This window comes from Amblyraja radiata, chromosome 7 (genome assembly GCF_010909765.2).
Source record: "Amblyraja radiata isolate CabotCenter1 chromosome 7, sAmbRad1.1.pri, whole genome shotgun sequence".
Lineage (NCBI taxonomy): Eukaryota > Metazoa > Chordata > Chondrichthyes > Rajiformes > Rajidae > Amblyraja > Amblyraja radiata.
Genome location: NC_045962.1, coordinates 35,259,480 through 35,286,998, shown reverse-complemented (window position 1 = coordinate 35,286,998; position 27,519 = coordinate 35,259,480). Strand labels below are relative to the sequence as shown.

General features: G+C 44.7%; 1 protein-coding gene across 1 annotated transcript in view; it reads left to right on the top strand.

The window, feature by feature from the left end:
- Positions 1–27,231, top strand: part of adcy10 (adenylate cyclase 10) — a 78,535-nt gene extending 51,304 nt beyond the window's left edge. Inside the window, exons 22-29 of the mRNA XM_033023491.1 lie at positions 3,943–3,979; positions 5,534–5,750; positions 6,985–7,125; positions 8,651–8,826; positions 14,793–14,971; positions 20,395–20,491; positions 24,750–24,865; positions 27,110–27,231. Coding sequence (XP_032879382.1) covers positions 3,943–3,979; positions 5,534–5,750; positions 6,985–7,125; positions 8,651–8,826; positions 14,793–14,971; positions 20,395–20,491; positions 24,750–24,865; positions 27,110–27,231 — 1,085 coding nt within the window. The remainder of the gene's footprint in view (positions 1–3,942; positions 3,980–5,533; positions 5,751–6,984; positions 7,126–8,650; positions 8,827–14,792; positions 14,972–20,394; positions 20,492–24,749; positions 24,866–27,109) is intronic.
- The last annotated feature ends 288 nt before the right edge of the window (positions 27,232–27,519 follow it).

The following is a 27,519-nucleotide window of genomic DNA, read 5'->3' as shown; positions in this document are numbered from 1 at the left end:
CTGGGGCAGCTCAGTGGCGCAGCAGTAGAGTCACTGCCTTACAACACCGGGTCCCCCCCATAACCCCTAACACTCGTACTAATCAAGAATCTGTCAATTTCCACCTTAAATATATCCATTGACGGCCTCCACAGCTGTCTGTTGCAATGAATTCCACAGTTTCACCGCCATCTGAGTAAAGAAAGTCCTCCTCATCTCCTTTCTAAATGAACGCCCTTTTATTCTGATGCTATGGCCTCCGGTCCTAGACTCTCCCACTAGTGGAACCATCCTCTCCACATTCACTCTATCCAAGCGTTTCACTATTCGGTAAGTTTCATTGAGGTCCCCCTTTGATCCAGACTACGGGTGCTATCTGTACGGAGTTTGTACGTTCTCCCTGTGACTATGTGGGTTTTCTCCGGGTGATCCGGTTTCCTACCACACTCCAAAGACATGTGGGTTTGTGGGTTAATTGGCTTCTGTAAATTGTCCTTAGTGTATAGGATAGTGCTAGTGTACAGAGTGATTGCTGGTCAGTGCAGACTCCGTGGGCTTGAAGGGCCTGTTTCCACACTGTATCTATAAATTCTAAAGTAAAGTAAAGTTTAAAAGCATGATAAGTAATGTTGTTATGAATTATATCCAAATGCAAGTCAGTCCAAACCCACTTTATTGGCATAAATCATATTTGAAATTGTTTGTTCCAAAACAAGTGAGAATGTGTTTCTCTGTAAAAATTTACCAAAGTTTCAATTATTCGTATGCATTTAGTGGTCAGTAATTTTTCTCTAGCTATTAGTAATTCAGCATTATTTGGAAATGTATAAGTTACTTAAATCTCTCATAGGTGGCATTTGAATAGTTTTGTTTTTAAATGTTTATTTAACTTAACAGGCCTGTTAAGAACTTGCAAAGAGTTGTGGATGTAGCCCAGTCCATCCCACAGACCAGACTCCCCACAATTGACTCCATCTACACTTCACGCTACTTTAGAACAGCAGCCAACATAATCAAAGACTTATCCCACCCCGGTCATTCCTTCTTCTCCCCGCTCCCATCCGGCAGAAGATACAGAAGCTTGAAAATGCACACTACCAGACTCAGGAACAGCTTCTTCCCCTTGTTATCAGGCTTCTAAACAGTCCTTCCATAAGCTAGCGCACTGTCCAATTCACCTCTACCCCATTGTGGACATTGGACTTTGTCTCTGGAACTGATGCGCTACTATGCTGAGAACTATATTCTGCACTCCGTCTTCCCATTTGCTCTACCTATTGTACTGGAGTTTGGCTCGACTGTGTTTATGTACAGTATTATCTGATTTGTTTGCAGAGCATGCAAAACAAATCTCAATACATGTGACAATACAAAATTTAAACCTATGCCTGTTACGAGTAATTGTTTTCACACCGAGGATGGTGGTATATGGAGCGAGCTGCCAGAGGAGGTAGTTAAGGCAGGCAGGTACTATAACAACATTTAAAACACATTTGGACAGGTACATGGATAGGAAATGTTTTGAGGGATGTGGGCCAAACATGGGCAAATGGGACTGGCTTTTAGATGGTGCACCTTGGTTGGCATAGCCAAGTTGGGCTGAAGGGCCTGTTTACACGCTGTATGAGTCTAATATGATCTAATTGTACCCTTTTGTGTTCCTCTGTCTACCTTCCTCCCACCATGTATCTTTAGCTTCAGTAGCATAGGGCTAACACTTGTAAAATGCCTCTATCATTCTTCTCTTCCTTACAACCAATCTTGAACTACACTCTTTTAAGTGTAGCTTACAGTCTAACAATATTAACATTGAATTCTCCAAATTTAGGTAACCTACTAACTCTCTCCCCACCCACCATCCCCCCCCCCCCCCCACCCCCCATCTCATGGCCACTGAACCCACCCACCATCCCCCCCCCCCCACCTTCCATGTGTCGACCTATTGCCTGCCAGACGTTGTCCTGCAACTCCTTTTTTCCAGCCTTTTTCACCCCCACACAATCAGTCTAAAGAAGGATCTAGACCCGAAACATACCTATCCATGTTTAAGAAGGAACTGCAGATGCTGGAAAATCGAAGGTAGACAAAAATGCTGGAGAAACTCAGCGCGTGAGGCAGCGTCTATGGAGCGAAGGAAATAGGCAACGTTTCGGGTCTGAAGAAGGGTTTCGACCCGAAACGTTGCCTATTTCCTTTGCTCCATAGATGCTGCCTCACCCGCTGAGTTTCTCCAGCATTTTTGTCTACATACCTATCCATGTTCTCCAGAGATACTGCCTGACCTGCTGAGCTACTCCAGCACTTTGTTATATAGTACATCATGGAAACAGGCTTATTGGCCCAACTTTCCCACGCCGACCAACATTCCCCATCTACACGAGTCTTACCTGTCTGCATTTGGCCATATACCTCAAAACTTATTTTTCTTAAATTTGTGGTAATCTCTGCCTTATCTACCTCCTCCGGCAGTTCGTTCCATACGCCCACCACCCTCTGTGGAATGTTACTCCTCAGGTTCCAATTAAATCTTTCCCCCCTCACCTTAAACCTACAGTATGTCCTCTGGTTCTCGATTTCCCTACTCTGGGCAAGAGAGTCTGTGTGTCTACCTGATCTAATCCTCTCATGATTTTGTACACCTCTATAAGATCTCCCCGCATCCTCCTGTGCTCCAAGGAATAAAGTCCTCGTCTGCTCAACCTTTCTCTATAGCTCAGGCCCTCGAGGCCTGGCAACATCCTTGAAAATCTTCTCTGCTCCCTTTCCAGCTTGACAGCACCATTTCTTTGTTTCTACATTCTCCCTATTTTAATGATCCTGCTCCATTCTGTGCCAACAGTTAGTGTGTGTCAGGATTTATTTGCTAACACGCTGAATTGTGACATGGTACTACTTTCTTGGTGTGACAAAATGCATTTAAAGCATTACAAGTATATGCATTGGTCACAGACTCATTTACAATCATCAATTTAGGTTAAGGTTTAGATTTATTATTGTCACAGGTACATAGAAAAGCTTTGCTTTGCATGCCATCCAAACAAATCAGATAATACTATACATAAAAATACAATCGTCAAACTCAAGTACAATAGATAGAGCAAAGGAGAAGATAAAGAATGCAGAATATAGTCATTGTGTCATACTGCATGGAAACAGGCCCTTTGGTCTAACCTGCCCATGCCAACCAAGGTGCCCTATCTACGTTAGTCCCACCTGCCTGCATTTGGCCATTAAACCTTTCCTATCCATGTACCTGACCAAATATCTTTTATAGCTGTTATAATACATGCCTCAAATACCTCCGCTGGCTGTTCCTTCCATATGCCCACCGCCCTCTGTATAAAAAAAGTTGCCTCTCAGGTTCCTATTAAATCTTTCCCCTCACACTTTAAACCTATGTCCATCCCCTGTATTTCTCAGCGTTGTAGCGCACCAGTTCCACAGATAAAGTTCAATGTCCACAATGGGGTTGAGGTGAATTGGATAGTACCCTAGCTTATGGAAGGACCATTCAGAAGCCTGGTACCAAGTCCAAAACATTATTGTACCAGGCTATTTAGTTTAGTTTAGCTTGGTTTAGAGCTGTGGCATGGAAATGGGCCCTTCGGCCCACCGTGTCCACTCCGACCCATTCACACTAGTCCTACATTATCCCACTTTCTCATCCACTCCCTACACACTAAGGGCAAATTTTCAGAGGCCTATCAACCTACAAGCCCGCATGTCTTTGGGATGTGGGAGGGAACGGAGCACCCGGAGGAAACCCACACAAACACGGAGAACATGCAAACTCCACACACAGACTGCACCTGAGGTCTGGATTGAACTCGGGTCTCTGGCAACATGAGGCAGCGGCTCTACCAGCTGCGCCACTGTGCCACCCTATTTGACTTCTGTATAGTTGCTTTGAAGTAACTTGTCTCTTTAGTATAGAATTACAGCAAATTATTCTTTATCTTTCAGGTCCTGTGATCACAAGCATGCAAGTACCAGCCGGAAGGTAAAAGAAAATGTTAAAAACATTTACAATTTTAGAAGTTACTTTTTGTTTAGTTTAGTTTACTTTACATTATAGATACAACGCGGAAACAGGTCTTTCAGCCCAACAAGCCCGCATCGACCAGCGACATTAGCACTATCCTACACACTAGGGACAATGTACAATCTTTACCAAAGCCAATTAACATACAAACCCACACATCTTTGGGGTGTGAGAGAAAACCAGAGCACCGGGCAAAAACCCACGTGGTCACGGGGAGAACGTACAAACTCCGTACAGACAGCACCCAAAGTCAGGATCGTACCCGGGTCTCTGGCGTTGAAGACAGCAACTATACCACCAGAGGCGCCATACGATTGGCAGCATCACCAACAGTGTCTGTTTTTCGTCTTTTTTTATTTTTAGTGTGTTTTGAAAATTTGTTTTAATGTTCTCTGGTTTGTTTTATGTGGGGGAGGGGTGGAGGGGGAAACTTTTTTTTTCAATCTCTTATCCTGCCGGAGATGCGGTTACTTTTCGGGTCGTATCTCCGGTCGCTCTGCGGTCTAACATCTTGGAGCTGGAGGCCTTGCTCGGGACTGACTTTGAGGCCCCCCGTAGGGCATGGACGTACCATCGGAGCCAATCCTTTGCCTGAGATCGCTCCAACTGCTGACTGCGGACTTTACCATCAAGGAGATCGCAGTCTAGGGAGAGACCATGGATGTCGGGATCTCCAACCATGCAGAAGGTTCGACAAGCCCCAACCCGTGGTCCGATCGCTCAGCGCGGGGGAGCTGAGATTCCCCCACCCCCCCCCCCCGTTGCAGGAGTGATCGCCCCGACGTGGAGGGCCCGACCGCTGGCTACGGGAGTCAGGATCCCCGACAAAGAAGGGAAGAGATTTTTTGATTTTTTTTCGCCTTCCATCACAGTGAGGAATGTGCAGGAGTCACTGTGGTGGATGTTTGTGTTAAAATGTATTTTATGTATTCTGTTGGTTTTAATTTGTATGACTGATTTGGCAAATGAAATTCCTCGTATGTTGCAAAACATACTTGGCTCATAAAGTATTATTGTTCCTAAAAATCTAATCATTCTAAGAATCAATAATTTAGTTTAGTTTAGTTTAGAGGTACAGCATGGAAACAGGCCCTTTGGCCCACCAAGACCATCGATCACCCATTCACACTAGTTCAACATTATCCCACTTTCTCATCCACACCCTCCACACTAAGGGCAATTTTAGAGGCCGATCAACCTACAAACCCGCACGTCTTGGGATGTGGGAGGAAACCCACGCGATCACAGGGAAAACGTGCAAACTCCACACAGGCAGACAGCGATCACCCGTAAACTGGCACTATCCTACAGACTCGAGAACATTTACAATTTTACTGAAGCCATTTAACCTACAAACCTGTACGGCTTTGGAATGTGGGAGGAAACCGGAGCACCCGGAGAAAACCCGCGCGGTCAAAGGAAGAATGTTTACACCGGGGTCTCTGGAGCTGTAAAGTGGCAACTGCTGCGTCAATATGCCATCCTAATAACGGTCAATATGTTTCCTTACAGCGACGACTCTGAATTTATTGAAAGGATAGACAAGTTGCTCAAAGATTGTGAAGAATACACATACCTGTTTGGCAAGAGTTGCGATTGTAAACCAATATTGGATTCTGTTTATTGTCCTCTCGTTCGCCACTGGATGGGAACTGGAAATGTGGCAAAGACATTTTTCTATCTGTTGGAAACTGCTGCAGCAGCGTTGCACGTGTCCAATAACCTGATGGTGCGTGTACAGATGGCATTCATTTTTGTTTATTATTGTCACGTGTACCAAAGTACAGTGTAAAGCTTTTGTTTGCCTGCTGTCCAGTGAAAGAAAAAACTCTACATGATAACAATCAAACCTTCCACAATGCACAAAGGATAAAGCATATAACGCTTAGTGGTAGATAAAGTCCAGTGAAGTCCAAGTAAAGATTCCAGAATCTGCAGTTCATTATGTCTTCATAAAAATCAAAATTATATTAGACAAAGCTGCATGAAAACATAGGTAATTGAAACATGTGATCATAGATTCATGGAGTCATACAGCATGGAAAGGGGCCCTTTGGCCTAACTTACCCATGCCGACCAAAGTGCCCCATCTAAATTAGTCCCACCTGCCTGTGTTAGACCCGTACCCCTCTGAACCTATTCATGTTCCTATCTAAATGTTACTTAAACGTTGCGATAGTACCAGCCTCATCTACCTCCTCCGGAAGCTCGTTCCACACACCTACCACCCTTTGTGTACAAAAGTTGTCCCTCAGGTTCCTATTAAATCTTTTCCTTCTCACCTTAAACCTATGTCCTCTGGTTCTTGATTCCCCTACCCTGAGTAAAAAGACTTTGTGCATCCACCCTATCTATTTCCCTCATTATTTTATATGTTACCAGACCAAGTGCAGACCCGTTGGGTCTGCTCCCACAACGCAGCCGTTCCCTACCCGTAGCCCCCACGGGAGACGTGGTCCTCCAACTCAAGCGGCTCAGGAATCAGCAGTGCGGCTGTTTTTAAATGGCGTCTTTGAGGCGAGATGCGGGCGCCAGCAGCCGTTATGGTCGCTGGCCAGCAGGAGGCGACAAAATGAGTGAGTGGAGGTGGGGGAGGAGAAGGATTTTATTAAAAATGTGTACATAAACACAACAAAATTTAATGAGGAGTGGATACTTGGAATGAAAAGTGAAATCTCTACCGAAATGGAAAAATACTCGGCGTTTCTGGGTCTGACGTTGGCGTAGCAACGAATCAAAGGCTGGCAGCCACAAGTCAGAAACACACAGCCAGCCAGCCAGCCAGCCACAGAGTTTTAATATATAGATAGATATTATTCTTAAATATCAGATTAGATTAAAGGCCACAAAACACTATCTCATCTGCCTGTGTTAGGCCCATATCCCTCAAAACCTTTCTTATCCGTGTAGCTGTCTAGATCAACTGGCTTCTAACAATGGATTTCTCCATGTTTCCTTGACAGGCTCTGTCTTATCTAACGGAAGCAGAAAATATGTTGAATTTAATACACAAAGGCAAACCAGCTTTTGAATATGCCGACACCTCAAAGACTGTAAAAGTCCTTTCTTTCGAACGAGCCTGTGTATTTATTCTCAAAGGAGAGGTAAGAGAAACCAATTCCCTGTCTCAGCTTGGCTAACCTAATTAAATAAACCCTCCCCTTTCCCCTCCGCCGTACTCTAATCTCCCATCGCAGAGTCTCATCTTTCCGTTTTATCCTCCCTCTTCCATCCTTCCATTCCACCCATATCCCTCCCTCCAGCTTTACATTTCACTCCTCATCTTTCCCCTTATCTGACACCCTTATTTTGCCTAATTTTCCCCTCCAGCCTTTGTCACTTACTCAACCCAACTGCCAGTCAAACACTCCCTCCACCCTCACCTGTATCCACCTATCACTTACCAGGCTTTGTCCTGCCTCCCATCCTCCTCTTCCAACTTTCTCCCCCTCCCCTCCCCGCTCCATCAGTCTGGTGAGGGGTCCCGACCCGAAATGCCTTTCCAGACTCTCAACAGAAGCTGCCTGACCCACCAAGATTCCAGCATCTTTAGTTTAGCTTAGTTTATTGTCACGTGTTATTGCTTGCTAACCAGTCAGCGGGAAGACTATACATGATTACAATCAAACCGCCCACAGTGCACAGATACATGATGAATGGAATAAAGTGAATAACGTTTAGTGCAAGATAAAGTCCAGTAAAGATAGCCTAGACTCAGAGGGTCTCCAATGTGGTAGGTGATAGCTCAAGACTGCTTTCTAGTTGTTGAATAGGATGGTTCAGTTGCCTGATAACAGCTGGGAAGAAATTGTCCTTGAATCTGTAGGTGTGTATTTTCACACTTTTGTACCTCTTGCCTGATGGGAGAGAGGAGAAAAGGGCGTGGCCGGAGTGCGACACGTCCTTGATTATGTTGCTGGCGTTGCCGATGCAGCGTGAAGTGTAAACGGAGTCAATGTTTCGCTGAACATCTTCGCTCAGTCCGCCTTGCCCTATGCGATCTCCCGGTTGCCAAACACTTTAACTCTCCTTCCCATTCCCATTCCCACATTTGCCTCTCTGCTCCCAGGTCTCCTCCATGGTCAGAGTGAGGCCAAATGCAAATTGGAGGAACAGCACCTCATATTTTGCTTGTGCAACTAACAACCCAGCGGTATGAAAATCGACTTCTCTAACTTCAAGTGATCCTTGCATCCCTGCTCTCTCTGTCCCTCCACCATTCTAGTCGCCATACTGGTTTCACTGTCATCCTGCTTAGTTTCACTGTTTGTATCTCTCGTTATCACTTTCTCCACAGCCAACAATGGCCCATTGTGGGCTCCGCTTTTCTTTGATCATTGTTGCTGGCTTTGATTTGTCCTTGTCATACCGTTCATTCATTCGGTCTTTGTACCTTTTCATATTTCCAATTTCTCTCTCTCCTGACTCAGTCTGAAGAAAGGTCGCGACCCGAAACATCACCTATCCCTTTTCTCCAAAGATGCTGCTTAACCCGCAAAGTTACTCCAGCATTTTTTGTGTCTATCTTCAATGAAAGGGTTTGTGTGATGCCGTTGCCTGTGAGTCTAAATCGCTCTAATGTTCTCTGCTGTGGTTTCCTGGTGCATTGATCCATTGAATCTGTTTCAGGTGCATTTTAAGACTGGCCATTTGGAAGAAGCTGAGAAACATTTCAAGAGAGGCTTAAAGTTACTGAACAAGAAGTTTCCAAATTTCTCTCTGTCGCAATTAATTAGATATGCGATTGAAAACTACAAGCAGTCACAGAGACACCGGGACAGAGAGATCTTAGCAGACTTGGCTGAGTAGGAATCATTTTAATATATTGAACACGTTATTTTATTATGTCATATCTCTTGGGCGACACGGTGGCACAGCTGTAGAGTTGCTGCCTTATAGCTCTTGAGACCCTGGTTCTATCCTGACTACGTGCTTGTCGGTACGGAGTTTGTGCGTTCTCCCCGTGACCTGCGAGGATTTTCTCCGGGTGCTCCAGTTTCCTCCCACCAAAGACTATACAGGTTTGCAGGATAATTGGCTTGGTATAACTGTAAATTATCCCTAGTGTGTATAGAACAGTGTGTGTGTGCAGGGATCGCTAGTTGGTGTGGACTTTGTGGCCCAAAGGGCCTGTTTCCACGCCGTATCTCTAAACTAAACTCTGTAACTTAATGATATGTCAAGAGTGATTTTACTTCGGAGTCACGTGAGTGACTACGTGAAGAAGCCCGCCACGACGCATGCGTGTCATATCGCTTTCACGCTTGCGAAACGACAGGCGGGGTGGAGCTTTCCCCCGCAGCGGTAAGTTTGAAACCGCGACCTGCAGGTAAGTGATTTACTCTGCGGTAGTTTTTGTCCCCGCGCTGTTTTTACACGGAGGGGGAAGCTGGACAAATAGTATCCACAAGTGCTGCGAGTGAAGCTGGCTGGGGAGGACCGCGAAGTTGCGGGAGCCAGCAGCAGCTGAAGGCACAAGCCCCGTAAGGGATCAGCTGTGCCAACTTTTGGTCCCGCGCCGGCCAGAACACCACGGCCGGGCGGGAGACTATTCAAATGGGGCCGTCGACTTTTTGACAAGTCGAAAACGGCAGGAGACGGGGTGGAACGACGTTCCCCCGTAGCGACAATTTAAACCTGGACCTGCAGGTAAGAGCTGTGGTCTTTTTGTGTTTTCCCATGCTGATTACAGGTGGAGAAACCAACGGGCTGCGACAAAGCTGGTGGGCTAGCAGCGGCCAGCGGCACTTGAATCACCTATAATGGGATCAGCTGTGCCCGATGTCGCCTCCGCACCGGCCAGATCCACTCCGCGGCAGGGCAGTAAGGACAAAGCTGGTGAGGGAGGACCGCGGAGCAGCGGGCAGCCAGCAGCAGCCAGCGGCACTCGGATCACCGATAGTGGGATCAGCTGTGCCCGATGTCGCCTCCGCACCGGCCAGATCCACGCGGCCGGGCGGAAAGGCTAGACACAAAAACAAACAAGGTCGTGGACTCAGAGGAGTCCGACTTTGAACAACCGCGGGCGGCCAGCGACCGAGAGCGCTGGAGCTGGATGGAGCGGTGTGTGGAGCATTTGCTCCAACGTGACAGACTCCGGGAGATGGAGTCGGGTCACTGTGGGCCCTATGATAAACCCACAGCAGTACCTCTTGAAGGGCTGCACAATGCTTCTGCCTCATCAGAGGGGAGTATTGCGGGTCAGTTCTGGGCTGACCTGGAAGAGGGGTCCGCAGAAGGAAAGACAAGTGTGCAAGGGGTGCAGGAATGAGAGAACCTACTGGACTAATAAAAGGGACTACAACAAAAACCCACTACAGCCAAAGACAGCACCCCTACACACCCACCAGCAGAACTGGTGAAAGCTCAAAGGCCCGGTACTCAAAACATGAGTCTTTTTTAGGCCATGGCCCAGGCCGGCCTTCTTGGAAGATGCGGGGACCTCCAACGCCAACCAAACCGAAAATCCAGACACCAGCGCAACAACAGCAGCGAAGAACCTACAAAAAGAAGTAAACCTGCCACTGGTAACTATGGAGGTAGGTGGGTCTGGTTCCCTACAAAATACAGGGAGCATGGAGGTTGGGGGGAGATTACACTCTTTTCTGAATGCATGGAGCATGTTAACAACTGATACTTACATCTTAAGCAGTATCCAGGGATATACAATAGAGCTTATACACAAGTACAGCCCTCCAGTTCAACATATACTGAACCGAATGTTCGTGCTTTCTGATAAAGAAAAATCAAAAGCGCAAGCTGAACTGGAGCGGCTTTACGTAAAAGGTGTAATTGAGAAAACTCAACACGAACCATTAGAATTCGTGTCCAATATATTTACCAAAAACAAAAAAGATGGTGGTTGTCGCATCATCATAGATCTGACAAAATGTAAACCTTTGTTACTGCTAAACAATTAATTTCCAAAGGTTACTTCATGGCCAGCATCGATTTAAAAGATGCTTACTATTCAGTGCCTATACGAGGTGACCACAGATGTTAATTAAAATTCAACTGGATGGGACAACACTGGCAGTATAAAGCACTGCCAAATGGGTTATCATCAGCCCCAGGCTGTTCACAAAATTTTGAAACCAGCCCTAGCGTTTCTACGGAAACGTAAACACATGGTCATGGCATATTTAGATGACATACTCATTGTGGGCAAAACTTTGGAATTGGCCAAACAAACTGTAACAGCCACAAAACAGTTATTTGAAAAACTGGGATTTATTATCCATCCAGTTAATCTAAACTAACGCCTTCCACTACTATGGACTATTTGGGGTTCACCATTGACTCAGTTCACATGTCGGTGACTCTGCCTAAGGGAAAAGCTAGAGATTTAATAGAGGCTTGCAATAACCTCATTGACATCAGCAAACCATCCATCAGATTGGTAGCAAAACTAATTGGCAAAATGGTGGCTGCCTTTCCAGCCACACAATTTGGACCTCTACATTACCAAAACTTACAGAGAGCAAAAATACAAGCACTCTAAATTAATGCAGGTCACTTTGACAGACCTATGAAACTACCAATCAAGCTAAAATGGAATTAAAATGCTGGATAGATAACATCTGGCTTTGTTCCAATCCAATCATTGTCAGTAACCCTTCCATGGTACTACAAACTGATGCCAGTGCACTTGGGTGGGGAGCCACCATACCATCACCAGCTGTGGAGGTAGATGGACTGCTCAGGAGGCATCATTATTACTCACACTGGGCATAAACTACCTGGAAATGTTGGGTGCATTCCATGGCCTAAAGTCATATTGTACTGGGTCATATCACCAGCATGTTAGACTACAGATAGACAATACCACCGTGGTAGCATACATTAACCACATGGGTGGAAACAAATCGACATCATGTAACAATCTGGCTAATACAATTTGGCAATGGTGTATCCAGAGAGATATTTGGATATCAGCCACTTACCTACCAGGAAGACTAAATTTAGTGGCAGACACCAGGTCACGCAAATTTAATGAAAACACCGAATGAAAAAGTATTTGCTGATATTACAGCAAAATATGGAACACCAGATATCGATCTATTCGCATCCAGACTTAACCACCAGTTATCAAATTATGTTTCATGGGAACCAGACCCTGGGGCAGCGGCGACAGATGCATTTTCGCTGCATTGGGGGGAAATTGTTTATTTACGCATTCCCTCCTTTCTGCCTCATCAGTCAGGCATTAAGGAAAATACAACAAGACTCTGCGTCTGGTATTTTGGTAGTACCCGATTGGCCTACTCAACCATGGTTCCCAGTGGTATTAAACATGGTATTAGAACCATGTATCACCATCCCACATAGACCAGATTTATTGCTACATCCCGTAACAAGGGATAGCCACCCATGCCATAAACATTTGAACTTATTAATTTGTAGAGTTTTAAAAACACCTCTACTACAACTGGGACTGACGGACCGAACAGTGAACATGATCTCGGCGGCCCAAAGACAGTCAACCAAAAAACAGTATCTGGTCTATATCAGGAATTGGACGATGCACTTCCATAAAAACAACATCACCTACAGAGACATGAACATCCCGTCTGTTCTGGAATATCTGGCAGGCCTCCACTATGATGAGGGGCTCAGTTTCAGTGCCATCAACTGCGCCAGAAGTGCCTTATCGACTTACCTATGGCAGGGGACAGAGCGTTACTCTGTTGAAACTCACCCACTGGTAACAAAACTTATGAGGGGAATTTTTAATACTAATCCCCCAAGAACCAGGTACTCCCAAATATGGGATGTAAGTATTGTCCTGAAGATGCTCAGGAATTGGTCTCCAGCAACAGCTCTGTCCTACACAGACTGACATTAAAAACAGTCATGCTAATGGCATTGGTCACGGCGCAGAGGGTACAGTCACTGCATAAACTAAGACTGGACAACATGACTTCCTCAACAGAAAATATTACGTTTCATATCTATGAGTTAGTAAGCAGAACAGACAGGGATCAGCAGGCCTCAATATACAATTTAGGTCATACCCAACAGATGACCGTCTGTGTATAGTAAGACATCTGTCGTTATACATGGAGAAAACAAAAATCCTAAGAGGCAATGAGAGGGCACTTTTTGGTCAGCCACAAGCAACCACACAAAAGAGTGACGGTCCAGACCATCTCAAGATGGCTGAAACAGGTGCTAACACAGGCTGGGGTGGATACTAATATTTTTAAATCTCATTCCACCAGGGCTGCAGCTACATCGGCAGCGATACAGTTGGATGTACCAATGGACCAAATCCTCAAGGCAGCAGGATGGTCTGGGGAAAAAACATTCCAATTATTTTACAATAAACCAGTAATGAAACCTGGAACGTTTGCAGAAACAATTTTAAGTTCTGTAAATTAATTTAAACCCATAAAAAGGGGTTATAAATTTGTGTTAATAAATTTTATGATTTCAATGTCGAATTCATGTCCAAATTATGTTAACACAATTCCTCCTACAGTCATCAAGGCAGACGTGATGCATGGACTCGTTTCCACGGCATGAAATCACAGAGCTTTAAAATCTTCACGTAGTCACTCACGTGACTCCGAAGTAAAATAGTAAGATTAAACGAGAACTTACCAGTTTGAAGTTTGATCTGTATTTTATGAGGAGTTACGATGAGGGATTACGTGCCCTCCGCTCCCACCCTTGATCATATACTTAACTGGTATCTCTTCTCTAATCTTACTATGTTTAGTCATTACAGTTATCTGTGATTTCACACCGCTGCTTTGAAGAATGACACGCATGCGTCGTGGCGGGCTTCTTCACGTAATCCCTCATCGTAACTCCTCATAAAATACAGATCAAATTTCAAACTGGTAAGTTCTCGTTTAATCTTACTATTTATTGTCATATGTCCCGAAGCAGAACAATGAAATTCTTACTTGCAGCAGCACAACAGAGTATGTAAACATAGTGCTCTGTAAAATCCGTGACAAACATCAACAAACAGTTCAATATATGTAAAAATGTCAGACAAATAAATAGACAACGCCCGAATTTCCGTTACTATAGATTGGTGAAGGAACTACAACCAACAATAAAGTTTATTTCTTGTAGATTCTCTTAAATTATAATTCAGATATGTCATGATGCAGCTCTACAGGACTTGGGTGAGGCTGCATTTGGAGCATTGCGTGCAGTTCTGGTCACCCCATTACAGGAAGGATGGGGAGGCTTTGGCGAGGGTGCAGAGGAGGTTTACCAGAATGATGTCTGGATTAGAGGGTTTCAGCTACAGGGGGTGGTTGGTCAGTCGGACTGTTTTCTCTGGAATGTCAGAGGTTAAGGGAGACTTGATAGGAGTGCATAAAATGATGAGAGGCATAGATAGGGTAGACGGTCAGAGACTTTATTGCCAGGGTGGACAAGTGCAACACTAGAGGGCATGGCTACAAGGTGAGGGGGGGGAACTTAATGGAGATGTGTGGGGTAAGTTTTTTTACACAGTGAGTTGTGGCGTCTGGAACATGCTGCCGGGGGTGGTGATGGAGTCAAATACGATAGTGACATTTGGGAGGCTTTTGGATAGGCATATAGATGTATAGATGTGCAGGGAATGGAGGAATATGGACCATGTACAGGCAAATGAGATCAGTTTAAAGAGGCATCTTGTTCAGCATGGATATTGTGGGCATGTACATGGATAGGAAAGGATGAGAAGGTTATGAGCCAAGTGAACCGGGTTCGATCCTGACCTTGTTATTGTGAGTAATGTTTGAATGATGATATCTTTGTTTTGCAGGGACAGAGTCGCACCCGTTAATTATCAGCAGATCCACTGCCTGTCCTACCTATGGCAAACCTTTTGTCTCAAAAGGAACAATACGTGCAAGTTGCCCGCTTTGCTGACTATAGCAATGGAAATTAACTGCGCTGAAGTCTCCAACAATGGATTGAAGGTTTGCTTCAACAATGACGATCGTAATGTGTGTGTATCATAGAGCAGAGAACGGTACAGCACACAAACAGGCCCTTCGGCCCACAATGTCCGTGCCAAACAAGAATAAGACATCAAGTATCATCGAGTCATAGTCATACAGTGTGGAAACAGGCCCTTCGGCCCAACTTGCCCACAACGACCAACATGTCCCATCTACACTAGTCACACTGCTTGCATTTGACCCATATCCCTCCAAACCTGTCCTATCCCTATACCTATCTTAATTGCTTCTTAAAAGTTGTCATAGTCTATTCCTCAACTACATGCCAACAGGCATAGTCTGTGCCTTCACACAGAGAGTGGTGAATCTCTGGAACTCTCTGCCACAGAAGGTAGTTGAGGCCAGTTCATTGGCTATATTTAAGAGGGAGTTAGATATGGCCCTTGTGGCTAAAGAGATCAGGGGGTATGGAGAGAAGGCAGGTACAGGATACTGAGTTGGATGATCAGCCATGATCACATTGAATGGCGGTGCAGGCTCGAAGGGCCGAGTGGCCTACTCCTGCACCTATTTTCTATGTTTCTATGTTTCTATCCTCTGGCAGCTTGTTCCATACACCCACCATCCTTTGAGCAAAAAAATTACCCTCAAATTCCAATAAAATCTTTCTCCCCTCACCTTAAACCTATGCCCATTGGTTCTCGATTCCTGTACTCTAGGCAAGAGACTGTGTATCTACCCTATCTATTCCAGTGCTGGAATAACTCTCAGAATAAAAGGACGTACCTTTCGTAAGGAGATGAGAAGTCATAGAGTCATACAGCACAGAATCCGGCCCAGTAACCCACACTGACCAACATGTCCCATCTACAGTAAGCCCACCTGCCTTTATTTGGTCCATATCCCTCTAAACCTGCCCTATCTGTACCTATAGCTATCCTATCCATAATATGAATAATATCTAATGTCTAAACCTATATATCCATAATATCCTATCCATAATCTCATCCATAATAAGAGGAATTTCATTAGTCAGAGAGTGGCAAATCTGTGGAATTCATTGCCACAGACAGCTGTGGAGGCCAAATCAATGGTTATTTTTAAAGTGAAGATTGACATGTTCTTGATTAGTAAGGGTGTCGGGTGTTATGGAGAGAAAGCAGGACAATAGTGTTGAGAGGGAAAGATAGATCAGCCATGACTGAATGGCAGAGTAGACTCGATGGGCTGAATTGCCTAATTCTGATCCTACGACTTGTGTACATGGACAAACAAGATGACAAGTTAAATTAAGCTTCTCCATACCCCTCCATTCCCTGCATATTCATGTGTCCATCTAGAAGCCACTGTCTTCACCACCAGCCCCAGCAGCACGTTCCAAGCACCCGTCACCCTCTCGATAAAAAGAACGTTCCCCTCACATCTCCGTTAAACTTTGCCCCTCTCACCTTAAAGTTATGCCTAGTTTTTGCCATTTCCACCCTGAGGAAAAGGTTCTGTTTGCCCTATCTACGTCTTTCATACTTTTATATAGTTTAATCAGGTTCTCCCACAACTGCCAACATTCCAGTTCTCCTTCCCCATTTAGATTAGGTTTAAAACCCACGTAAAGATGTCGTACATTCTTACTGTACTTATAGAGTCACAGAATCATAGGTAGGGTACAAAGGGATTTCAGCAATAGAATCATATGGCAACAAAACAAAATGGTCGGGCCAACTTGTCCATGCCGACCAAGATGCCCCATCTAAGCTCGTCCCATTTGCCCACATTTGGCCCATAACTACCATCCTTTCCTATCCTTGTACCTGCCCAAGTGTCTTTTAGGGTACCTATAGTTTAGTGTAGTTTAGAGATACAGTGTAGAAACAGGCCCTTCAGCCCACCCAGTCCAAACGGACCAATGATCACCCCATACACTGGTTCTATCCTACACACCAGGGAAAATTTACAGAAGCCGATTAACCTACAAACCTGCATGTCTTTGGAGTATGGGAGGAAACCGGAGCACCCGGAGAAAACCCACACGGTCACAGAGAGAACATACAAACACCCGTAGTCAGGATCGAACCCGGGTCTCTGGTGCTGTGAGGCAGCATCTTTACCACACTGTTCATTGTTATATATATATTCCATAGCATATTATATATTACTTTATGCATTTTATATATATAGTAGGTCTGACTAGTATGTTTGCAGATGACGAAGAAATCGGGGGTGATGTGGAAAGTGAAAATTGGTTGAAGTATGAGGTGAAAAATGCACCGGAGATCAGAAACTGTGACAATGTTTATTAAAGTGTAGAGCAATGATTTTCCAAACATGGTCACAAGAAATAAAACCAGTGGGCCTCTTTAATGGATCGCTTCCACCTGCGGATCAGCCCCTGGCAGTTATCTTTTATTTATCTGCTCTAAATAACGCTGACGGAAATGTTTTAAGGGATGTAAATGTCGGGACATCTGGTAGCAGATGCCATCCATCTACTTAGCATGTGTGAGCTTATGAAGGGGGTGCCAAGGAATTGGTGCATCTGATCTCAATCCAGCAATGCCCTTGAGACATCAGAAGTGGGCATAATCCTGGTTGAAATTCTCCCCATTCTAACTTTGACTCTCAAAACTAAGTTACCCGCATATCTTGCCACAACACACGGTGATTTCCAGCGCACCTTTGTAATTGTGACGTTAGCATGACGCATACACAAGATAGATGTTAAAGTACACTCTTCAACTTGCGCTTCTACTTATTTAATTATTTAAACAGAGCGGAATTTAGACTCGAGACACAATCGTCCAAAAATCCAGTATTTTTAAAACTGGTATTTTCTCACTTCTACTAAAACCCACGTTTGCATTCTGTGAACATGAAATCTGCCAAGATGTTCGATCCGCAGCAGTTTAAACATAGACGAGGGTTTAGAAGGTATTCCATAATTTATTTAAGTTAAGATTGATTGGTGCTGCTGAAATGAATTTATCATAGGAGATTTTGCATGTGTACAAAGGATTCCTTTTCAATACTTGGTTCTTAGCTAAGGCCAGAGAGTCATGCAGCACAGAAACAGGCCATTCAGCCCAACGACCATAGCGACCAACATGGCCCATCTAAACTAGTCCCATTTGCTGTGTTTGGCCCACATATCTTTAAACCTTCCCATCCATGTTCCAGTCCAAATTTATTTTAAATGCTGTTATGGCACCTGCCTCAACTCTCTCCTCCAGCAGCTCGTTTCATCCACCAGCGTCCTGTGTGAAAAAGTTGCCCCTCAGGTTCCTATTAAAATTTTCCGCTCTCACCTTAAACCTATGTCCACTCGCAACAAGGGCAGAGTCCCCTAGTCCTCACCTTTCACCCCACCAGCCGTCACATACAACAAGTAATCCTCCGACAGTTTCGCCACCTCCAACGTGACCCCACCACTCGCCACATCTTCCCATCTCCCCCCATGTCTGCCTTCCGCAAAGACCGCTCCCTCCGTAACTCCCTTGTCAATTCTTCCCTTCCCTCCCGTACCACCCCCTCCCCGGGCACCTTCCGGTGCAACCGCAAGATATGCAACACCTGTCCCTTTACCTCCCCCTCGACTCCATTCAAGGACCCAAGCAGTCGTTCCAGATGCGACAGAGGTTCACCTGCATCTCCTCCAACCTCATCTATTGCATCCACTGCTCTAGATGTCAGCTGATCTACATCGGTGAGACTAAGCGGAGGCTGGGCGATCGTTTCGCCGAACATCTCCGCTCGGTCCGCAAGAACCTACCTGACCTCCCAGTGGCTCAGAACTTCAACTCCCACTCCCATTCCCCATCCGACCTCTCTGTCCTGGGTCTCCTCCATGGCCAGAGTGAGCAACACCGGAAATTGGATGAACAGCACCTCATATTCCACTTGGGGAGTCTGCATCCTGCAGGCATGAACATTGAATTCTCCCAATTTTGTTAGCCCTTGCTGTCTCCTCCCCTTCCTCAGCCCTCCTGCTGTCTCCTCCCATCCCTCAGCCCTCGGGCTCCTCCTCCTTTTTCCTTCCTTCTCCCCGCCACCCCCTATCAGTCTGAAGAAGGGTTTCGGCCCGAAACGTTGCCTATTTCCTTCGCTCCATAGATGCTGCTGCACCCGCTGAGTTTCTCCAGCATTTTTGTGTACCTTCCAGTTTTTCTTGATTCCCCAACTCTGGGTAAAAGATTCTGTGCATTAACCCCGTGTGTTTACCCTATCTATTCCCCTCATTATTTTATACTAGTCTATAAGATCACCCCTCAGTCTCCTGCACTCCAAGGAATAAAGTTCATAGTCTGCTCAACATCTCCCTATAGCTCAGACCCTCGAGTTCTTGGAAATATTCCCTGCACTCTTTCCAGCTTAACAACATCCTCCCAACGTCTTGTTCCCCTGGCATTTGCCATGAAAATTTATTTACCACTCGTTATGAACTTATAAACAATAAGAATAATTCAACTGAGTAGAAACTTCAACCCCACTTTTCTGAATAATTGTGGTTATTCTGTGCTCCACAGATAATAGCTGCTTACATAGATGCCTTCCGCTGCTATCAATTCATGGGTTTCAGAGATAGGAGCATGAGAATGGAAATGTTAGTTCTACATAAGTGTTTGGCTCTGAACAAGAATCAGGATGGAATGCAAATGATTGGCCGTTTAGTATGCGCCCTTTCTGAAATAAAACTCTGTGGTGGACAGCTTGCTGAATGTATTGAATACGGTATGTTATAGTTTTGTTTAGTTTAGAGATACAGCACGGAAATAGGCCCTTCGGCCCACCAAGTCTGTGCCGACCCTGTACACTGACACTATCTTACACACTAGATGCAATTTACAGTTTTACCGAGGCCAATTAACCTACAAACCCGCATGTCTTTGGAGCGTGGAAAGAAACCGGAGCACCCGGAGAAAACCCTTGTAGTCACAGGGAGAACGTACAAGCTCCTTACAAAGAGCACCCATTGACAGGATCGAACCTGGGCCTCTGGTGTTGTAAGGCAGCAACTCTACCATTGCACCACTGTGCCACCCCACTTGTCCATGTTCTTCAGGATGCTGCCTGACCCGCTGGGCTACTCCACACTGGGATAAACAAATTGACTAACTTCCCTATCTATGCCTCTTATAATTTTAGATACTTCTATCAGGTCTCCCCTCAAACTCTGACTTTCCAGAGAAAACAATCCAGGTTCGACTCACCTCTCCGTATAGTTAATACCCTCTTAATTCAGGTCTTTCCTGCTAAACCAGCATCTGCGGTTCCTCATTTCTAAATGCACATGTCCAAATGGTTATAGTACCTGCCTCAACTACCCCCTCCGGAAGCTCATTCCATATACCCACCACCGTCTATGAGAAAAAGTTATCCCTCAGGTTCTTATTAAAACACTGATACAATCATATTGCTACACTCCTTATGTAAACTTCCTGTAATGCTAACATATTTCTTTGGACTTTTAAGGACGCCAGGCGCATAAAATTGCTGGACTGTTAAATAAGCCCAATATGGATGTTTACATCATTCCTATTCTGACCAAAGCCTTGCTTCTGACAGGCCGGTAAGTGTATCGTTCATAAATTTTCAAAATCATTGCATGCCCAAAGAGATGAAGGATATTATTGTACCAACAAACATTATTGTACCAAATCCAATTTAGAGAGTCATGGGGTCACACAGCACGGAAACAAGCCCTTCGACCCAACTTGCCCGTGTCAACCAACACGCCCCATCTACACGAGTCCCACCCGCCCGCATTTGGCCCATATTCCTCTAAACCCGTCCTATCAATGTACCAGTCCAAATGCCTTGTTAAATGCTGTTATAGAACCTGCCTCAACTACCTCCTCTGGCATATTACATATACCCACCTGTGTGCAAAGTTGCCCTCAAGTTCTTATCTTCTCCCTCTCACCTTAATTCAATGTCCTCTGGTCCTTGATTCCTCTACTCTGGGTAAAAGACTCTGCGCATTCACCATATCTTTTCTGCTCATTCCCCAATTTCCCCAATTTATTTTTTGGTATTCATTTCTCATGGCCAACAAGGCCAGGGTATCTCAAGCTTTGTGAGAAGTTGATGCTGAATCACATTCATGAATCCAGACAGTATTTTTAATGAACGTTAGCTACAAAGTTCCAGGATTTTAATTCAATGGCAATGAAGGAACGACGCTAGTTTTCCAAGTGTGACAGAGTCACACAGCACGGAAACATACCCTTCGTCCAAACTCATCCATGCCGACCAAGATGCCCCATCTAAGCTAGACCCACCTGCACGTGTTTCTCCCTTTAAACCTTCCCTATCCATGTACCTGTCTGAATGTTTTTTAAATGGGTTGTACATGGCACAACGGTAGAGATGCTGTCTTATGAGCCTGTCCCATTTAGGTGACTTTTTAGGCAACTGCAGCATTCTGGGGACTAGTCTTATTATGGTCACTGCGAATTTTTCAACATGTTGAAAAATTAGCGGCGACTAGAATGAAGCCGCCATGGAGAGTAGCAAGAATTCTCGTGCCGTAGGTGCGTCGCCAGGAGGTCGAAGGTTCTCGTAGGTTCTTGTAGGTTGTAGCCGGTGCTGACCGGTGAATTTCATTGGCTCATTGGGGGAAAAAAACGTAATCAGTAGTTTTCACAACCAAGGATAACCAATGTTAAATGTCCGCCGAGCTTCACAGCCATGTATCTCTGGCTTCTTAAAGGTTGTCTCCACAAAGTGAGACAGGCCCATTACAGTGCTGGAGACCCAGGTTTCATCCTGACTACGTGTGTTGTCAAGGATGTCTGCACGGAGTTTGCACATTACGTCAGCGAAGCAAAATGCAAACCTATTGTGTGCACTGAGCGAAAATATAGAGGTCTGCTCTTGGGAACTTAAGTTACTGCTTTTACTGAAGCAGGCCCTAAAACATATACTTCGCTACATAGGTCATTAGAGTTTACAGCATGTAGACAGGCACTTTTGCCCACCGAATCCACACCGACCATTGATCACCCATTCACACTAGTTATCCCACTACAACAAGAGGCAATTCACAGAGGCCAATTAACCTACAAACCCCCAAGCACTACTCCATCCACCCATATCCGTCCATCCGGCTTTACTCCATTTCACTCCATCTTCTCCTTCCTCCGTATCTGACACCCTTTTGTTATAGTCATTGACAGTGTGGATACAGGCCCTTCGGCCCAACTCACCCACACCGCCCAACAATATCCCAGCTACACTAGTCCCACTTGCCTGTGCTTGGTCCATATCCCTCCAAACCTATCTTATCCATGAACCTGTCTAACCGTTTCTTAAATGATGGGATAGTCCCAGCCTCATCTACCTCCTCAGGCAGCTTGTTCCATACACGCACCACCCTTTGTGTGAAAATGTTACCCCTCGGATTCCTATTAAATCTTTACCCCTTAAACCTGAACACATGTCCTCTGGTCCTCGATTCCCATACTCCGATCTGTTCCTCTCATGTTTTTGTATACCTCTATAAGATCTCCCCTCATCCTCCTGTGCTCCATGGAATGGATACCCAGCCTACTCAGCCTCTCCCTATAGCTCACACCCTCTAGTCCTGTCAACATCTTTTCTGAACCCTTTCAAGCTTGACAATATCTTTCCTATAACATGGTGCCCAGAACTGAACACAATCATTTTCACTTTTCTCCTTTTCAGTTCCAGCCTTTGTCACTTACTCTATTCATCTGCCAATCACTCCCTCACCTGCATGCACCTATCACTTATCAGGCTTTATACCACCCAAACTCTCTTTATCAGCTTTCTTCCCCCATTCCATCTGTCTGAAGAAGAGTCCCGACACAAAAAGCCGTCTGTCCATTCCTTTCACAGGTGCTGCCTGACCTACTGAGTTCCTCCAGCACTTTGTGCTTTACACAACTGCAAGGATAGCAGAACATAGATAAACCTTTTGACATGATTCTAACCAAGTAAAAAATAACACAAAGCAAGAAATCTGATTGGCAACTTTATTAATTCACTGATTACATCTCAACATATTATTCTGGCCATGTATCTCAAGAAAGACTTGGAAAGAGTGCACAGCAGATTTACCACTATTGTCATGGGAACAAGGGGATTTAGTTATGTGGAGAGACTTGAGAAAGATGTATTCAAAGTTATGTATAGTTTTGATATTCAGTAAGAATTAGTAGTTACTAGACCAACTGGGACCCGTTGGGTCCCTGTCACACGGGAGGCCTGGTCCCCCAATGCAACCCGTTCCCCAACGCAATATTGCACCACTAACCCATAGCCCCCATAGGAGATGTGGTCCCCCAACTCAACCCGTTGCCGAACGTAAGATTCCAGCACTCCCCTGCCTCTCTCAGCACTGGACTTTAAAAAAATGCAATTGCACTTCCCCAATTGCAATACCAATTCACCCTCCCCCTCCTGTCCTGCCAGGAGTTGGGGTAAGTGTTGTATGATGGCAACATTGTTGCAAATGTCAGGTGGAGGACTCTGATATCCCATTCAGGTGAAACGTTGGTGGAAGCACAGAGTGTTCCTGTATTGCAACTTTGTATCAAAGTTTGTTGTAAGCTGGCAGGAAGGATTTTAACAGTAAAAATCTTGTTAAAGTTGGCTTTTTTAAACCTTGAAATATCAATAACATGAAATATAACATCAAATGTGAAGAAACTTGATACGATCGACCACGGGAAAAAGCCGAGTAAGATTCTGCAAAATTTTTGCGCTACTGTGTACCATTTTGGTGTAGCTCCCGAGATCACAGACAGACAAACAAGTTGAGACTTTTAATAGTATATAGATAGGACATGGATTTAAATTAATTTACAACAACAAATCTACATGCTAATAAGGAGATATATTTCTTATGCTGAATTGAGCGATTGATTAGTTTAGTTTAGTTTAGAGGTACAGCATGGAAACAGCGTGGAGTCCATGATGACCAGCAGTGTAGGATACACTAGTTCTATCCTACACACTAAGAACAATTTTACAGATACCAATGAGCCTGCAATCCCGTATGCCTTTGGAACATGGGAGGAAACCGGAGCAGCTGGACAAAATCCTTGAGGAGAATGTGCAAATTCCATACAGACAGCACCAATAGTTAGGATCCAACCCGGGTTATTGAGTCATAGAGCCATAGATTCATACAGCGTGGAACCAAGCCTTTCAGCCCAACTTGCCCATACAGACCAACAAGTCCTATCTACACAAGACCCACTTGCCGGCGCTTGGCCCATATTCCTCTAAACATGACCTATCCATGTACCTGTCTAAATGTTTCAAACATAGCGAAAGTAACTGCCTCAATTATGTCCTCCAGCGGTTCGTTCCACACATCCACCACTCTTTGTGTGAAAAAGTTACCCCTCAGGTCCCTACTAAATCTTTCACCATTCACCTTAAACCAATGTCCTCTGGTTTTCGATTCCACAACTCCGGGTAGTGCGCCTACCCAATCTATTCCTCTCATGGTCTCTGGGCAGCAGCTCTACCGCTGCATCACTGTGCCTCCCATTGATCTGGCATTCATGACTTTTAGAAGATAGTGCTGGTAGATTCAATGGTAACTTCCAAAAGGAATTGGGTCTCTGTTTGATATGGAGAAAATTGGAAAAGAGTGGAAGTTATGAGAGAGCTCTTTCAAAGCTACAGCACAGGAGAGACAACGTTCTTTGCTATAGAATACTGTAATCAGAAATCTAATCATATCCATATATGGGCAGCAGATAATGTACAGGTCTCTTCCTTGTGACAATAATTTAACAAAAACCTCGAAGAATAATGCTTTATTATAAAATAAGACGTTCTTTGGTTTGTAGACTCTCAGACTATGTTGAACTCATGGCATTTTTGAAAGACTTTGCAGTTTCACGACACAATGTGCTGGGACAAGCTTCATTCTATGCAGCTTGCCTGGATTTTTCACTCCAGCAAGGTAAGTATCCTACCATTGATAACTTTTAAAATATTTTTATTTATCTGCATAATGTCGGACTGACATTTTGTGACTCTGCTATTAAATTCCAATGAACAAAACAAAAGAAATTAAATTGTAATGACAAGGAACTGCAGATGCTGGAATATACAAAAGTTTAGTTTAGTTTAGAGATACAGCTTGGAAACATGCCCTTCACTCCACCGAGTCCGGGCCGACCAACGATCACCTGTGCCCTAGTTCTGTCCTACATACAAGGCACAATTTACAGAAGCCAATTAACCTACAAACCTGCGCGTCTTTGGAGTGTGGGGGGAATCCGGCGCACCCAGAGAAATCCCATCATAGTCCCAGGGAGAATGTTCAAACTCCATACAGACAGCACCTGTAGTCGGGATTGAACCCGGGTCTCTCGCGCAGTAAGGCAGCAACTGTACTGCTGCGCCACTGTGCCACGCGAAAGATAGACTCAAAATGCTGGAATAAATGCATTGGAGACGCTTCGGGTCGGGACTCTGCTTCAGATTAATTACAGGAGGGAGAGTGGGGGGAAAAAAGGCAAAAATAATCAGGACAAATCAGGGCCGGCACCAGATGACCTCAGGCAAGGAGGTTGATAGGGACGGTGTGAGCCCGGGAGGAATACATCATTGCCAACTGTGGAACTGGTTAACAGACTTTTAGCGGGGGAAGAGGGAGGGACGTGTTTGTAGAAATTATACAAAATTGGAGAATTCAATGTTGGGTTGTAAGCTGCCCAAGCAAAATATGAGGTACTGTTCTTCCAGTTTGCGTGTGGCCTTACTCTGACAGTGGAGGATGCCCGGGACAGAAAGGTTAGTGTGGGAATGGGAAGGAGAGTTGAAATGATATCAACAGAGAGATCTAGATTCACAAGGCCGCTCCCTCACTGCCGCTCCGTAAGCCGTCTTGCTTATATTGACTGATAAATTGCCTAATTTACCAATTTACAAACCAAATTCCTCAGTTTTAAACTGTTTTCCCCCTCTGACTCACTTCTAACTCTCCTCCCACTCAGGCTAGAGCCAATCAGTGCATTTTCCTGCTTCTCTTTGCTGCTGTTTCTTCAAAATCCACAGAAGCTCAAGTCATGTCCATAAAACATAACAGCAGAATTAGGCCATTCGGCCCATTGAGTCTGTACAGGGAATGAACAGGTGATGATCAGGTGACAGATCAAATAAACCATATATAGATACAATCAGTTCAAACTCAAGTACAATAGGTAGAGCAAAGGAGAAGATACATAGTGCAGAATATAATTCTCAGCATTGTAGATGCACCAGTTCCAGAGACAAAGTCCAATGTCTGCAATGGGGTAAGATGAATCAGATAGTATAATAGCTTATGGAAGGACGATTCAGAAGTCTGATGAGGGGAAGAAGCTGTTCCTGAGTCTGGTGGTGCACATTTTCAAGTGTCTGTACCTTCTACCGTTCGGGAGCAGGGAGAAGAAGGAATGACAGCGGTGGGACAGGTCTTTGTTTATGTTGGCTGCTTTTCCAAGTCAGCACGACATGTAGATTAGTAAGGGCGTTAAAGAATGAGGACAAGAGGGAGAAATGGATCAGCCATGATTGAGTGGCATGATTTATGGACTGAATGGCCTAATGCTGCTCCTATGCCTTACAATCTTATGATCTTAAATGCTGGAAGCCTGGTCTGTGTGACGGATTGAGCTGCATCTATAACGCTGCTAATTCACAAACCAACCTCTCATCTCTGCCTTGGCAAGGCCACCAGCATAATGAAGGACCAGTCTCGCCCTGGTCATGCCCTCTTCCCACCTCAGGAAGTGCAGAAGTGGGAAAATGTACACCTCCAGATTTAGGGACAGTTTCTTCCCAGATGTTATCAGGCAACTGAATGGTCTTCTCATCAGCTAGAGAGCGGTCATGACGTCCCATCTACCTCATTGGAAACCATTGAGCTATCTTTAATCTGTCTTTATCTTGCACTAAACGTTGTACCCTTTATCTTTGCACTGTGGACGGCTTGTTTGTTGTCTTTCTGTTTATTGGATAGCATGCAACAAAGAGCTTTCCACAGTACCCTGGTACACGTGACAATAATAAACTAATTAAAACTGTACATCATTTTTTTTTAAACTGCAGATTTTCTGAAGTTTATGTCAAGCACAGGCACAGCTTTGCTCTCAATGTTATGATTGTTTGACTGATCCAGGATCACATGGAAATCACACTGCGATTCTTTTGTTTATAGGTTTAGCACTAAGGCCGTTTGAAGAATGCCTTGCTTTTGTTAATGGAATCATTGACGATCCCTTAATAAAGTCGGAAAAAAATATAATGCTGGCTCTCCATTCATCAGTGGCCCTCTGGTAAATACATATTTTTCGCTAATAGAAAAAACTAGAGGCAGTAGGACAGGACTTTTCAAGATCTTGAAACAATGTCCATGCTGAACATGATTCTGTTAATCTAATCACCTCTGGCTACATGATTCATATCTGTCCATTCCTTGCTTATTCATGTGCCTATCCAACAGCCTCTTAAAAGCCACCATCGTGTCCGCTTCCACGAACCTCTTTAGTCTCCTGAGGAAGTAGAGGTGTTGGTCGTAGTTTCAACGTAGTTGGTCTAGGGCAGATTGTTGGTGATATTTATGCTGGA